The 16,539-nt window shown below is 45.7% G+C and overlaps 1 protein-coding gene across 2 annotated transcripts in view; it reads right to left on the bottom strand.

The window, feature by feature from the left end:
• Nucleotides 1-13,846, bottom strand: part of mfsd2ab (major facilitator superfamily domain containing 2ab) — a 77,565-nt gene extending 63,719 nt beyond the window's left edge. The window contains exons 1-3 of one of the 2 annotated variants that reach the window (XM_038797301.1): nt 13,595-13,846; nt 9,462-9,587; nt 8,192-8,316 (exon numbers count right to left, since the gene is read on the bottom strand). In XM_038797301.1, coding sequence (XP_038653229.1) covers nt 8,192-8,316; nt 9,462-9,587; nt 13,595-13,687 — 344 coding nt within the window. In that variant the 5' untranslated portion in view covers nt 13,688-13,846. Of the gene's footprint in view, nt 1-8,191; nt 8,317-9,461; nt 9,588-13,594 lie in introns of those variants that run through there. The other variant, XM_038797310.1, reaches the window with a different exon arrangement.
• Between the last annotated feature and the right edge of the window lie 2,693 nt (nt 13,847-16,539).

Below are 16,539 nucleotides of genomic sequence, written 5' to 3'. Positions count from 1 at the left end.
TGTGATTATGTCATGGGTGATGGGAGAGGTGTTGAGTATGGTAGAGGAGTGGACTAGATTATCTCGGAGGGAACGGTCTCTGCAACATGCTGACAGAGGGAGTGAAGGGAAGAGGTGTTTGGTGGTGGCATCGCGCTGGAGTTGGCGAAAATGGCGGAGGAGTATACGGAGGCTGGTGGGGTGAAATGTGAGAACGCGGGCGACTCTATCCTTGTTCTGGGAGGGAGGGGAGGGGGTGAGGGTAGTGGCGCGGGAGGTGGACCGCACACGGTTGAGGGCCCGGTGAACAACTGTAGGTGGGAAATCACGTTTGAGGAAGAAAGGACACTTTTTCGGAGCACCAGTTTGGAAAGTGGCATCATCAGAACAAATGCGTCGGAGGCGAGGGAGTTGAGAGAAAGGGATGGAGTCCTTACAGGGTGTAGGGTGCGAAGAGCTGCAGTCCGGTTAGCTGTGGGAGTCAGTGGGCTTGTAATGGATATTAGTGGATAGTCTATTGCCGGAAATGGAGACAGAAACATCAAGGAAGGGAAGGGTAGTGTCTGCGATGGACCAGGTGAAAGCAATGGAGGGGTGGAAACTGGAAGCAAAGTTGATGAATTTTTCCAGGTCTGGAAGAGAGCATTAAACAGCACCAAAATAGTCATAGTCAAAAAGTGAAACGTGTAAACAAAGTTAAAGGGCTGTTTAACTAAGTTGTCAGAGATCTGCAGGAGAATGAATCATTAAGAATTATTCATTACTAACTTTCTAATTTACAAGGATATATTTTCAATATCCTGCATTTGCAGCTCCAGGGCTTGTGGTTGGATCTCATTTGGATCCTAAAGCTGTTCACCCAGTTTGTGAGCGTGTGGCAGGCCAGGGTTCAGGGCGCAGCCTCCCTGCAGTTTCTGAATTTCCTGCTCTGTCGCCTCCTCCTCTTAACCCAGGAAGAAGCTCAGAGCTGCAATTGTGGGATATGGAGGTTACAATCCGGAATTGCAGCTCATATGGGTGGATCAGAAGCCTCCCCTCCCTCTCTAGTCCTGGAAACTGTGGGGAGGCTGTGCCCCAACTGCCCACCCTCTGTGAGGCTCAGAACTGGGTGAATAACTTCAGTATCCGAATAAGAGCCAACCGGCACTTCATGCCTCTCCTGCAAATGAGATCATTGGTTTTCTGCTCACGTGCAGACAAGTGCATGTCAGTATTGGCAGTGTTTGATTTCTTATTGTGTCAGTATGAACTGTATTGTAATAAATGAACCTCAGAGCGTAATCTACTGGCAGCGTTGCACCTGAAAGGTGGCAGAACATGGCCGATAGATGCCAGCAGATCCCTCTTCGAAGATCTACCTGGCTTGCTATGCCTCCCGAGATCACATGAGACGTTGCGATCCGAATCCCACCCATTGTGGGATCACTATTTTGCAAATCTGCATATTAGAGTGAGTAACTAGTCTCACTCTAATGTGCACTCCCCTGATCTACCAAAGGCATTGGGGTCTAACCCCTTCGCCTCGGAGACTCAGGCGAATGCTGTTCTGTGCCCCACAAACAGGGACCAGAATGAATGGCATTTGTGGGGGTCTCCTAGGCGATCGGAGGTCCCAAGGTGCTTGCCCTCTGGGCAGGGTGGCTGGTGCTTAACCTGGGCACGCGAGGACTCCCTTATAGGCAATTTGGGGGCTGCCAGGAAACACCTGGCTAAAGGTGCTTGTCACGGGACTCTGTTCCAATTTGGTTAGATCGCAGTCTTAGCCTGAACTACATGATCTGTCAGGCAGGTGCTTTCCTGCCTATCGAAGAGAATGGAAATGCATGATGGGCAACCCACATGGAAGCACATATAAAAGTAGGAGATGTTTTGCCACAGGTGTACAGGATGAAGGCAAGATCTCATCTGGTGTACTGTGTTACAGCTTTGACCTCGTTATTTAAGGAAGGATATAAATGCATGAGAAGCAGTTCAAATAAGTTCACTCAATAGATATCTGGGACAAAGTTGGCGGTGGGGTGGGGGAACTGCGGTGGGGAGGAGTTATCTTAGGAGGAAAGGCTGAGCCTGTATCTAGTGGAATTTAGATGTTTGAGAAGTGGAACCTATTGAAACATATAAAATCCTGAGGGGGCTTGACAAGGTGGGGGCTTGACAAGGTGGCTGCTGAAAGGATGTTTATCCTGGGGGACAGAGGAGAACTAAAGAATACAGTTTAAAACTAAGGGATCTCCCATTTAATAGGAGGATAATTTTTTTCTCTCACAGGGTTGCGAGCCAGTAGAACTCTTCCTCAGAGAGTGGTCGAGGTAGGGTCATTGAATATTTTTAAGGCTGATGTGGATAGATTCTTGACTAACAGAAGAGGTAAATGTGGATGAGGCCACAGTCAGGTCAGCCATGGTCTTATTGAATGGTGGAGCAGGCTCGAGGGGCCATATGGCCTTCTTCTAATTCGTATGTGTATGTCCAGAGCAAGAGTGCTTGGTAATCCTTCAGCACACTAACGTCACATACAAGGTTAAGACATTTCACATCTTCACTGGCAATCAAAAGAAATTGCCTTTGACATGACTGTAAAACAACAGAAGAGTGCTAAAACAAAAGAGCCTCAATTATATGTTTTACCTAAGCAGATCTCTGGAGTTAAATAAAATTTAATTTGGAATAAGGGAAACAATGGGAGGTCTTGTTGCACATCCCAACCTCTGAGCCAGAAACCTTGGGTTCAAGTCCTATTCTGGGACTTGATGATCATGGAAAATGCAGTTAACGTGGTCAAACTGGGTGATTATCAATTTGCGGATCTTTCCAACAAGCCAATGGCAGGCAATAAAAGCCGGAGAGATTCCTGGTCAGCCATGCTTTATGCAGAGTGATTCTCTCCAGCTAAAGGCTCTGGGGGACAGGCTCCTGTTCCAGCAGAAACAAGCTGGAGAAACAGACGGAAGCACTTGTTTTATCTGCCTCACATGTCTCTGGACGCAGAACACTTCCAAGTCTAAGAAGGGAAAGAACAAAAGGGGAGATTTATATATCCTACACTGCTCTGAAAGCTGACTTAACACTATTCTTACCTGGTCTGAGTGCAGTCAATTGCACTTGTGAATATAAAGTGGGGGAATACCAGAGATGTGATAATATTGGAGGCTTACGTTATATGCAAATTCAAGGATCTAGCGGTCGATTTACCTTTTGTCGACTTTTTTTTTTGTTTTTGAGGAAGATGGTGCCAACCTTTATTAATACTAGAGCGCCACAAACAGAATTTGCAGGACTTTGCCAAAGTGGCCCTCTTCAAGGGCTGTGCATAGAAATATTAAAAACTGGCTTTGAGAGAGACATGGAAAGTTGCTACCTGAAATAAATATTCCAACATTTAGATGCAGGCAGCTACCGGTCCTGTCGTACCATGCATCCAACAGCAAACTAGTGTCATATTTCAATGTTTCCATTACAGAATTTTGATACAAAAGCCAAAATGCAATAAAAATGAAATCAAAGTAAACTCGATTGGTTCTAGCATAAGTAAACTCAATTGATTCTAGTGTAAGTAAACTACACTGGACCTTTTTACACTTTGAAAAGCAGGGCTGACGTATGAAGAGCCTGTTTAGAACTTCTGGCAAGGGTTGTTACGCTTAATACATCAAACGGTCGTCTGCAATTTCAGATAAACCATGGTATTTCCTTCCCTTCCAGACATAAATCTTTCAAGCTGTGATGGGATCACTTAAAATTCAATAACAGTTTGCTTTAAACTATCATAGTCAAATTGGAGATTGAAGCACATGCAGAATGTTGTCCTTGTGGGTGAAGTTGCTTGAATTTGTGGGGTTTGCAGCGAGGTATTGTTCCCTTCGAGGTTCACGCCCCAAAGAAAGAAAACGGCAAACTTTTCCAAGATGAGTCGATCCCAACTAAGATAACTTCTCTACTACAAACGTCCGTGCAATTGTGTTGCAAGTCACCTTTCGGAGATGCTCCTCACATAACATAATTCTTCAAATGCTTTGGCAAAAGAATGAACTTAAAGCAGGAAAATGGAGGGATTTCTGTGGAAAGCCAGAGGCATATTCAGATGGTCAGTGGTTTACCAAGTTTTGGAAAGCAGAGCAGGAGATAGCAAGGTAGAATGGTTTCAAAGCAAGAGTTGCTGAGAGGAGGAGGTTTGCAATAATTCAAATGATCTCCAACAGGGGAGTGCACAAGTCTGGGTGATGAACTCTGGAGTCAGAGGAACAGACGGTGTGGGCAGTTGGATTAACGTCTGGAAGTTCTCAGACAAATTGCTCAGAAGGCGCCTATAGATGTTGATCTTAAAAGTCATCCCATTGTTCTGGATTAGGTGAAGGGTGGAGGTGGGGCAAACAGAGAAGGCAGCTTGGAGAACATTACAATAAAGTAAACACCAGGCGAGTGAAGATCTCAGCTGTGAGGTGACTGAGGTAAGGATTTAGAGTACCCAATTCTTTTTTTCCAAATAAGGAGCAATTTTAGCAAGGCCAATTCACCTACCCTGAACTTCTTTGGGTTGTGGGAGCGAAACCCACACAAACACGGGGACAATGTGCAAACTCTACACAACCAGTGACCCAGAGCCGGGATCAAACCTGAGACCTCGGTACCGTGAGGCAGCAGTGTTAACCACTGTGCCACCGTGCTGCCCTAGGTATGAATAAAATTGAGCAACGTTCTAGTGGCTGAAGAAGATGATGATAGCGAAGCGTTTGATGGGCGGTTGAACCAGAATGCCAAAATTGTGGACCACTGGGCTCAGCTTGTTACGGATACATGAATGCTCATCTTGACAATGTCCAACAGAAGCTCTGGGTTGCGGGGGGATATAGCGGTGTTCCGGGGCGGTTGGGAAGGTGCTGGAGGCAGCGACTTGGTTAATCTGCGTATCAGGCTGTCGTACGACTCTTCGGTTGCAATCTGACTTTGGAAAGCTTAACAATGGTGCCTTATGTCAAAGAAATGATCAACACCTCTCCAGTCACTGTTAAAGGGCAAATCTCTCCTAGACATTTTATAATTGCTGTTCCTAATGATATGTTGCCAAATATAATTCTGGAATGGGTAACCGGAGACTCTAATATGATGCATTTATATTAATAACAAATGCAACAAATGTGCTGACTGTATACAAGTGACTAAAACATTCACAGTTCCGCAAAGCTTATGTGGATCTGAGCAAAGTTTTAATAGTTTGGTGGGAATTAGCAGAGTGTATTTACTGCTGCAAAACTGCCACTGTTTTACCTGGCCAAAAAAAGGGAACCATTGACTAAGGTTCACATTGAGGTACTAGGGGAGAGGCACAGACACGTCAACCAAAAGCTTCAGTTGCCAATTTATTTCAACAGGAGTCCAGCTCTAGTGCGACTCCAGGGAAGAGGCCACATTAGAGGCAACATAACTGTACCATGTGACTGGTATTTCATGTTTGCACAATGAACATGTGCCAGGAATTAGATCCTATTGCCAAATGTGCCAATGTTCCATTGGCAGTTGTGCAGTTTTGTGGATGAAGCTTTTCAACAGCAATCCTAATTGAGCAGGCGTTAGGCAGAGGAAATAACCACATTAATATTCTGACAGGATCCATCATTTAACTCCTTGAAGCCATTAGTTTGCAGGAAGAATTTGTAAAGCAGTGCTTACCTATTTCTCAGCCTGTGCACATGCCAACATTACTAAAAAAAAAAGGTACTGTAAACTGTTTTTACTGCTGTCATACATATTGGACTGGGTTTTCCCTCCAGGGCTGAGAAACAGAGCTCAGGACTGTTTCTGGGTTCCGAAGACCATGATGTTGCAGCACGCTTTCATTTATTAATCTTTCATTCTAGTTTTTGATGTATATGTTGTACTTCAAGCTTCAAGAAAACACTTTGCTCCCTCAATAATAATGTTATTCAATCACATCTCAACAACAACTCACATTTATATAGTGCCTTCAACATACAGATCAACAGGAGCCAGGCCAGGGAGGGTTTTTAACGTAGATGGGAGAATTTTAAATTTGAGGTGTTGTTGGACTGACAGCCAATGTAAGTCAGTGGGTACAGGGGCAATGGGACTTATATACACAACCTCCGACCCACACCCCAAAATCACCAGATTAGTAGTGAGATATGATGGTCAACCTGTTGCATTAGGCACATGGGACTACTTAATATTGCCAGGTTACTGATTTGGTGTTTCAAATCAACAGGATAATAGGATAATGATATTACTGGCTTCAAGACCAAACTGTGGATGCCACCCAGAGACTAGCACTCCATTAAGATTGTAAGAAGTCTTACAACACCAGGTTAAAGTCCAACAGGTTTGATTCAAACACGAGCTTTCGGAGCGCAGCTCCTTCCTCAGGTGAATGACCTGAGGAATCACCTGAGGAAGGAGCCGTGCTCCGAAAGCTCATGTTTGAATCAAACCTGTTGGACTTTAACCTGGTGTTGTAAGACTTCTTACTGTGCTCACCCCAGTCCAACGCCGGCATCTCCACATCATGGCTTCCATTAAGATTAACTACAACTGAATGCATTTGCTCAGAATTTAACTGCACTTTAATGGAGTGACCCCAAGACAAAGTGGGGAAAATTGATGTTATTACAGTGACAAAGATAGAATAGGGAGGGGCAGGGAAATATCTTCTGATTCATTGGTTTTGGCCCAAATGGTCGTGGTGTCGTAAGATTCGCAACACCCACACACTGATTAGGAATCATGCAATCTCCTCAGAAGAGCACAGTAAGAAGTCTTACAACACCAGGTTAAAGTCCAACAGGTTTGTTTCAAACACGAGCTTTCGGAGCACGGCTCCTTCTTCAGGTGAATGAGCCGTGCTCCGAAAGCTCGTGTTTGAAACAAACCTGTTGGACTTTAACCTGGTGTTGTAAGACTTCTTACTGTGCTCACCCCAGTCCAACGCCGGCATCTCCACATCATGGCTACCATTGACTCCTCAGAAGAGAGCTTCAGAAGCAGGAGAAAACTTGGCTTTTGAAAAAAATGACTCATTGTACCTCTTCCACTGGGATGGTGGGTAAGAGACAGGGAAAGCGGAATATCAGCATTGTTGTAACATACATAAGGAACCCAGAACAGTCATGTTTCTAAAGCATTTTAATCAAGTTGTAATTCTGGCCTGGGGCAGACCCACCCATGCCAGAGCAACAGTTTGGAGTGTTTCTGATCCAATAAGAATTTCACTAAACTTTCCCTTCTTCAGCCAGCCCATCCTCATCTATCTGATTGATCCAGTGTGTTAATTCTGGGGTTGCGGGGTGGGGTGGTCAATTATCTTTAGCAGGCAGCCCCTCCATTCCCTGTAGTGAGTCATAATTCCTTAAATATTTTACTTTTGGGCCTTAAATGGCCCATGGACATCCTCCTCCTCCCTGCCCCCCCTCCCCCTGCCCTATTTGGAGTGCGCCACTGTAATTCTCCAAAGGCAACGCTGCAGTCTGCCTCTGTTGTGTTCCATTGGCGCGGAATACCTGCTCCAAATATCTGAAATATCCTTCACTGTGCTCTGTGGCAGGGTCACAAAGAGGTCAAACTTTGTCTGGTAGAAGTTCCATTCCACTGTAGTCTGAGTGTGGATTTTAAGCTGTTATCTAAATTGCCTGGTGAGTAACAAATTCCGTGTGTTTGCAAAAACAGAACTTTCTAATTCTAAACATAAAATTCAAATTGTACCAATTCCATTGGGAGTTCAGGAATGTTGTAAGCGTGATTCCAATACGGGGAGCAATACAAAGGTAGTGGTCTATGAATTTAGTTATGCGGTCTATGACATTAGTCACACATGTGCAAAGACATTTTAAATCAGTTATATTTACACAGATTCTTATCGCAAACTTCTCACATTCATTGATTGCAACAGTAGCTCTATTGTAGTGAACTACAGAGCTGAAACTCTGAATGTAAACCCCCCCAATAATCAATGCTTTTGTCAGTTCCCAGGCATTGTGAGAATGAGGTTTGACTCTGCATTGCCACATTTATGGCATAACATTACAATCTGCATTGAAATGTGAAGAGCGAGACAACATTAAATAAGAAATAATGCAGACGCAAGCTTGTATGGTCCCTTGTTTTGCATTTAGTGAATAACTTTGCACAGATAAAGGTTCTTCCACACCCTGCTGATTCTCAACAGTAAGATACAATGTGAAACTCTCAATCACAAAAACCTTACCATGGCAACAGTCTCCCGAATCTTGTCCATTTACTTCTGCTTATGAGAAAACCGATAGATGGATCAGTGACGGCATCCCAGGCTCGGCCAATGAAGAGGATCAAGGATGCAGATGATGGATGAAGCTGTAGTTACAAGAAAATGTAGACACACAGCTGAGCCAATAAAATTACTCATTTGTGCAGTGCAAAGGTAAATTGGCATACGGTAGAAGATAAATGTCCTGCACCTTTCAACACAAATGTTTGTATGTAGAAGACATTTCACAATAGCCTAAACGTTATCGCTGACATTCAATGCACGGGTTAACTTAGGATCTTAGTGAGATACAATAGGTGAACTTGACTGACAAGATTGCTTCTGTTATTTTTCACATCCTCACCAATATCCTGGTGGAATTAACTCCATGCTGAGGTACTGGTCTTTCAGTACCGAGTGCACTCTGGAACCCCAATCACATGGCCGTTATTTGTGTGAGCCTTGAAAATGCGTATTGCCAATAATAGAAGCCTCACAGCCCAGCTGATTCTGCCTCTGGTTGAGCTGCACACATATTCATTCTCAGGAAAGATTCTTGGACAGCGATCAAGAATAGGAACCTCAATTCCTCTCTTGCCAATCTAGGTCCTGAGGCCAACTGTAATGCCCTTACCATTCCCCAGATAAAAAAAACAGACTGTGGGTAAAATCCAATACATGCTTTGTCAAATTGCATAATTACACTTTGTATTGCAGATGGGGGTGGAGGGAGAACAATAGAGGCAGCATTTAATACAGATTATGCATACAAGAGCTAACGATGCTCGACAATTGCTGATTTAATTGAAATATTTTTAGCATTCCCGTGCAGAAATATTTTCAACTATGCTAGCGGAATGGAGTTATGTATCAATTCCGAAAAACATTTTCCACAGTAACTAAATTATGGAATTGCAATTATTAATTCTGTAAGTTTTTAACTCATACAAACTTCAATTTTGCCACACAGAAATAACAGCAATTTTGGTGATAAATAATGCACTGGCCCAAACTCGTGGGCAATTCCATTCACAAGATTTGAAAATCCTAACAATCGACAAAATTCATTAGGTGTTTGAGATAAAATCACCTATGGTCTGTCTCGCACTATTTCCCAGTGATAACCAATATTAGGAATGTGAACACTGGCTATTTAACATCACACTTCTCATTTCAGTCAGTAATCATTAACCTGGACTAATTTTTGGATGAAAACAATGCATATCAATATTACTGAATCAGCTGGGTTTACCTGTGCTACATCCAGGAGGTAAATTTGTAAGAAAAATCCAATGGCACATCCGGTTATCTGGTAGGGTGCTCCGCCAATAGCATAACATAGCTTATTGCAGACTGATAGATTCTTTCTCACTGCCCTCTGAAAGAAAAGAGTGAAATATGTTTTAAAAAGAACACGAGTCATCACTTTTTGGGCTGAGTTTTCATCCCATTTACTGACAAGATACAGAACGGTTGATACCAGTTCAGGTGTTGTTAGCAGCTATTAACTCCACGTTCTATCAGCACAGACAACACTGTAGGGATCCTATGGATAGTAGAACTATTACACATAAAATGTCTGGTTTCAGCCCATGTTCCCCCAAATAATTAATGTGTATGATATCTGTTCTACTTTAAGGAACACAGGATATTCTCAATGTAATAATGCTCAAGAACAAGGGCGGCACAATGGTTCGCATTGTGCCAGGGACCGGGCTCAATTCAGGCCTTGGGTAATTCCCCTCGGGGGAGAGAACCGAGGTAAGCTGCTCTTTCAGAGGATTGGTGCAGACTCGAATGGCCTCCTTCTTCACTGTAGGAATTCTACGGTTCTAACAAGTTAAAAAAAAATAAAATTAGCTCTACCTGGAATTGCCAACACCTGGTCTAACTGCAAGAAACAAAAGTGCAGGTTTGTTACCCAGTGTGCGCAATGTTACCTGGTCTCAGCTAGTACATTCAGTCCTGTAGACTATTTGTACTTGCTCTGTCCACATACTAACTAGTAATTAACAAATCATTCTGTGATGTATTCACTACATTATAAACTCATCCTGTCATTAATATGGCAAGGTGCAAAATAAAGGTGTAAGCAATGTACTGAATTCTACGCTGATCTGAATCAAGAGATTACACCACAGCATTGCGTTCTCCTAAAGCAGAATCTTCAGCACCACATAGTGTATTTACACTGAATTACACAGACCTGAAAACCGATGGTTCAATTGTTAGTTTGTCTTGTTTGTAGGAGATTGACAAATGCTCATCTGTGAAAGTGGATGGCAAGGTCCAAATGATATTAGAGAGGGGGTGAAAGTAGCAAGGATTTCTGCTCCTGCTTGCTATTTAGTGACAGGTGCTGTAAAATGTAGATGCCAAGTGAGAATGGGATGCCCTCCTTCGTCAAATACCCTGCCAACAATCACCGATGAAGAATAACTTGGCAAGTGCGGCACGGTAGCACAATGGTTAGCACTGTCGCTTCACAGCTCCAGGGTTCCCGGTTCGATTCCCGGCTTGGGGTTACTGGCTGTGTGGAGCCTGCAAGTTCTCCCTGTGCCTGCGTGGGTTTCCTCCGGGAGCTCTGGTTCCTCCCACAGTCCAAAGATGTGCAGGTTAGGTGGACTGGCCATGATAAATTGCCCTTAGTGTCCAAAGGGGTTGGGTAGTGTTGCTGGTTATGGGTGTAGGGTGGCGGTGTCGACTTAAGCAGGGTGCTCTTTCCAAGTGGACTGCCCTGCCTGCAACAGTAGTGGACTCGCCAACACTAAACGCATTCAAATGGTTATTGGATAGACATATGGACGATAAGGGAATAGTGTAGATGGGCTTAAGAGGGGTTTCACAGGTCGGCGCAACATCGAGGGCCGAAGGGCCTGTACTGCGCTGTAATGTTCTATGTTCTAAGAGTCGGGTCAGACTCAATGGGCCGAAGGTAAAATTGCTAAGAACCTCAGTTAGAATAGAATCCCCTGTTATAATGCTTCATTTTCAATGTGGCAGCAAACCCACTGCTGCTCAAAGTGGCAGCATTCTTAATTCGGGCCAGTTGCATTCAACATTTAAAAAAAAAAGATGAGTAGAGTTTATTTCAGAAAACACAGACACCAGTTCAGTTGCTCCAGGCTCAAAAACACAACCTTGTACTTTGCTTTGGGATCTAACCAGATTTTCTGGGAGGAAATCTCCAAAGGAGGGTGGGGTCTGAAAGTGTGACATGACAGAGGGATTGGAGAAATTGGCAGGGGAATCGACCTGGACTAAAAAAACTACATTATTGACTCGAATATCTCCGATATGCATTTAACAGGAGCAGGTGGGTGGTTTGAAAAGCATCATAATGACCCGAGGTGTGTAGAAAAATTTACATCTTATTTTAGATCCAGGAATAAATCAGTGACTGATTTATAACCAGAGATATCTGGTTTTATAACCAGAGATAAGGTAATTGAGCAAAATTGCTGTCTCTGGAGGTTCCCTCCTCAGGAATTGGATTTTATTATTTTTAGGTGTACCCAGGTACAGGGAATTTGAAGAAAGGTCAATCATTTCACCTCTGCTGTTATTTCAGATCTGCCGGAGTTTTATCTGAGGCAGTTGGTTAGTTCCGCTCGCACTTCCCTCAGAGGTGCTGGGGGACCTCTGCCAAAAGGATCTCTTCTGGGGTCCCCCGGAACTCCACATGTCTCACCCTGTGACATGGCCTCCAGTATCAGACTCATGTACATGTCGAGGCGGGGCAGGTCCCGTGACTAACTTTGAACACATAGTTACACAATTAAAATATAGGAGAAGCTCAGCCACACGCATGGGGTTAATCGGCTGGATTGGTCTACCGACAGGGGACATAGTGTGAATTGGCAAGACACGGGGAATGAAAAAACAGTTTGCAATGATCGCGGTGACACTGTGTGAACAGTTTGAGAGTGGAGGCCAGTCGGTTGGGGAGCGAATGGCCAGACACCCCTACACACACACCTCGAAATAACAGGCTATTCAAAGAGCCAAACTCAAGAGATTTCGCAATGAACACACGACAAAGGGACCCAGGGGGGTCACTAGTCCTCGTTCCCGAATGTGAACAACATTAGTTTAACCCCCAGTGACTCCTCAACCAAAATCAACCCCTCCCCACAAACACACACACAAACCCCTCCCCACACATACAACCCCCTCCCCACACACACACAACCCCCTCCCCACACACACACACACCCCTCCCCACACACACACACAACCCCCTCCCCCCACACATACACAACAAACCCCTCCCCACACACAACAACCCCCTCCCCACACACAACAACCCAGCTCCCACACACACCTACCCGCCTCACACACCCGCCCTCCCACCACACACACACCCCCCCACACATACACACAACCCCCTACTCCCCACACCCCCCCACCCCCCGTACTTCCCACACACACCCCCATTCCCCCTACACCCCACACACACACCCACCCCCCCTACTCCCCACACACACACCCACCCCTCGTACTCCCCACACACACCCCCATCCCCCCTACACCCCCCCCTACCCCCCCTGCTCCCCTACACACACCCCCACCCCCACACACACCCCCACCCCCATACACCCCACACACACCCCCACCCCCTACACCCCACACACACCCCCACCCCCCTACACCCCGCACACACCCCCACCCCCCGTACACCCCACACACACCCCCTGCTCCCCACACACTCCCCCTACCCCCTGCTCCCCACACACTCCCCCTACCCCCCCCCCCATCCCCACACACTCCCCCTACCCCCCCCCCCATCCCCACACCCCCCCCCCCCCCATCCCCCTACACCCCACACACACACCTCCCAAATTCCCTTTTTAATCAGAGTTTTTCGAACACTTTCCTCCTTCATTTTCGCGTAACCTTTATCTTACCCCTTCCTCACCAGACCCTTTCCAATTGACATTCAGGGCTTGGAATTTGCTTCCTATCTAACACATAATTTAGCTCAACAAACGGCGAGTTTACTTCACGGTGTGATTTACACTCTATGAAGCAATGGAGTCGATCTCTGTGTTTCCTCAAACCGACTTGGCCGGCTAAAACACTTCAGTCTGGCTTGTATTCTGCACTGCAGGACTGACTGGTGCTTTGAAGGAGAAAGAGAAAGCAATTTGGACAGCGTGGGGGCCGAACCCAGCGACATTCAGAGACAATTCTGCCTCTTTCAAAAATACACCCAACAACAAAAAACAAAATCCCCGCACTAAAATAATGTACTTTTCATTGAGAGGATGTCGCTCCAAAGTACAGTACCTTGTCACTTATTCTAACTTTCTTTTTTTTAGCGGGGGGTGATCTTACTAAGTTGGTTTTACAACCCCCCCCCCCCCCCCCCCCCCTTGATTTTACCTGTTTCAGTCTCTTCTCGTCCGGCGTTATTGCCTTGGGTTGTAGAAAACTGGCCGCAGCGTTGTAGGTCTCTCCGCCTTCTCCCTTAGCCATGCTCCATGCGAGTGTGTTTAGTTACAACTCGTCATCGTACACTTACTGAATGGACGAGCTGTCTTTTTTTTTCATTTCCCGCCCATCGCTCTGCCACCACGTAAGCAACAAAAGGATGTGACCCTTTCCCTCAATCCGGGGGGCGTGGGTATTGAGTCATGATACAGGGTCACGCAAAACTTCCTTCCATTACTAAATAAAACATTGGAAAATTGCTCATCTGTTCTGTCCGTCTCTTGGCCCGGGCAGAAACACATCAGGCTCAGACTCCAGAACGTTTAATTAGCACTTTCCCCATCCTAGCTGTCCAAGCTGTGGTCACTGAGACACCTACAGGCCACAGCTCAAAAGATAATTTAGCCCTCTCCCCCCTCGCCCTGACAGGGGCATACTGGTATTATCACTGGGCTGGTAATCTAGCAACCCAGGCTGCTGCCTGGACACATTGCCTCAAATCCCACCGGTGGAATTTGAATTCTCTTAAGACAAGCTGGAATTGGAAGCGAATCATCAATGATGGTAGGCATGATGTGGAGATGCCAGCGTTGGACTAGGGTGAGCACAGTAAGAAGTCTTACAACACCAGGCTAAAGTCCAACATGTTTGTTTCAAACACCAGCTTTCGGAGCACCGCACCTGAGGAAGGAGCTGCGCTCCGAAAGCTGGTGTTTGAAACAAACATGTTGGACTTTAACCTGGTGTTGTAAGACTTCTTACTGTGATCAATGATGGTGACTCTGTTGTTCAAAACCCACCTGGTTGACGAATGCCCTTTAGGGAAGGGAACCTGCCCCCCTTAGTCAGTCCTCCACGAGACTCTAGACCCTCAGCAATTTGGTTGACTCTGAGCAATGCAGGCATTACCTGCAACGCTCACATGAAAGAATAAAGGAAAACAATGTTGCCTTACATTTGCAGACCTATATCTGCCTGGTTTTGCATTTTGGAAGTTTGGTAAAGTGTTGCCCAGTGATTTCCAAACTGGATCCCCAAATTTTTCTAGGGTAAGGTTGCCAGCTGTGATTAAATGTATTCCTGGATATTTCACCACATGACCTTCCCCCACACTCCAACCACTAGTCGGCCAACAATCCATCATTGTGACGCACAGCCTTCCTGCACCTATTGGAAAGCAAAAAAATGCATTACCCAAGATGCTTGACGTCAGCCAGTCTTTTTTTTTCAATATCTTTATATCTGGTAAAGAGAAATGTTACTAAAATTATCTGTTTTAATGTCCCTAAGATTTTTCTCCAGTGTTGTACACAGCAGTGTCTTAGAGATTGATCTTCAATTTCTGGAGCCTCTAGGCCAATCCTGGAGGATTGGTAACCCTATCCAAGAGATCTGCAAAATAATTCAGAAGTTGAGTGAGTTAAAATTGGGTGCAATGTGTGAGGCAGAGTGAGATAACTTGGGCTGGATTCGCCGTTACCAGTGACGGGGTTCCTGATCCGGCGGAGAAATGAACACAGGTTAAAAATTACATTGGATGTCCCCTGCCAGTGGCAGCAGCGAGCTCCACACCCTGAGCCGGTGGGAGGACGTAAATGGGTAATTTGCACCAATTTACATCCAAATAACGGGCTGGGAGCCCGATTCTCCTGGCCCTCCAGGCGTCTCAGCTGGGATTCATGTGGGCATGGATTGGTGCAGGTATTTCCAAGCATAGCCCTGGCGCGGCGATCCGTGCAGTGGGTCAGGGGGGTAAGTGTGTAACGTAGGTGCCCCCCAATGAAAATCGGAGGGGCCTCTCCCCCCACAATACACATTCAGCCCCTCCTAGCCCCCCATAAGACTCCCAACAGAAATCCCCCATCAGACCCCCAAAAGAGACCCCACATCAGACTCCAACAGAGACCCCCAACAGAGACTGCCTTCGCAGCCCAGGCAGTATGTTAAAAAAATCACTGATTTTCGCTTACCCTTTCCTAACATCTGCTGCCTCAGATAGAAGTGTTCAAAGCAACAGCTGTTCCAAGTGTCAGAAGCTTCCTGGAGAGCCCAGTATACTTCAAAGGGCTTGAAATCCCTTGACAGCCTTTGAAATGCAAATCTTCCATTCAATTTCACGCAGCAATACACTTCATTAGCCAGTGATTGACAGTTTTATTACTCCGGAGACAGCTGTCTGGCGGATTGTTCATTGGTCTTTCCCTTCACACTTGAGCGTTACCTTGCTTTGATGCTAACCACAATATTTATAAACATTCTTGCTATGATCGACACTCTCTCACCAGATCAAAGGCAGCTAAGTGCTTTAACGTCCTCTACTTCACAGCAGGAAACACTCCCTTATAGGTGCGTACTGTGGGGGGGCGGGGGGTGACCCATAATTCCTGTGGTGGTTGGGAAAGGACCCCCCTGCTTGTCAGTGGGAGGGTGGCAGAAATTTTATTGTGGGGTGGACGGGGGAGGCCAGCCGCTGGACCACGGTATTGCGCTGCCCAAAATAATCCCATGAGCTCCCCTCCATGCATAAAGTTTCATGCAGAAGGGAAGTGAATCATTCCTTGGGAACTGCTCCAAGCACTAGTGGGAACCAGGAGCGTTTCTACTCCACCTGGAGCACTTATTCTGCCGAATGGAGAATCCGGCCCCTTCTCTCACCTCAGTAAGAAGTGCAAGCGGATGAGTACAGAGAGCAGCACAAACGTCTGCCATGCAGATGGTGGTGTAGTGGCAATGTTGCTGGACTAGTCACCCAAAAGCCCAGGCTAATACTCTGGGGGCAGAGGTTCAAATCCTTATGACAGCTGGTGGAATTTAAATTCAATTAAGTTAAAATACATTCTGGAATGGACTCAGTACTGGTGACAGCTAAACCCATCACGGATTCTTGTAAAAACACA

Source organism: Scyliorhinus canicula, chromosome 1 (assembly GCF_902713615.1).
Source record: "Scyliorhinus canicula chromosome 1, sScyCan1.1, whole genome shotgun sequence".
Taxonomy (NCBI): domain Eukaryota; kingdom Metazoa; phylum Chordata; class Chondrichthyes; order Carcharhiniformes; family Scyliorhinidae; genus Scyliorhinus; species Scyliorhinus canicula.
Note: the sequence above shows the minus strand (reverse complement) of the source record. Positions and strands in the feature narration are given on the sequence as shown.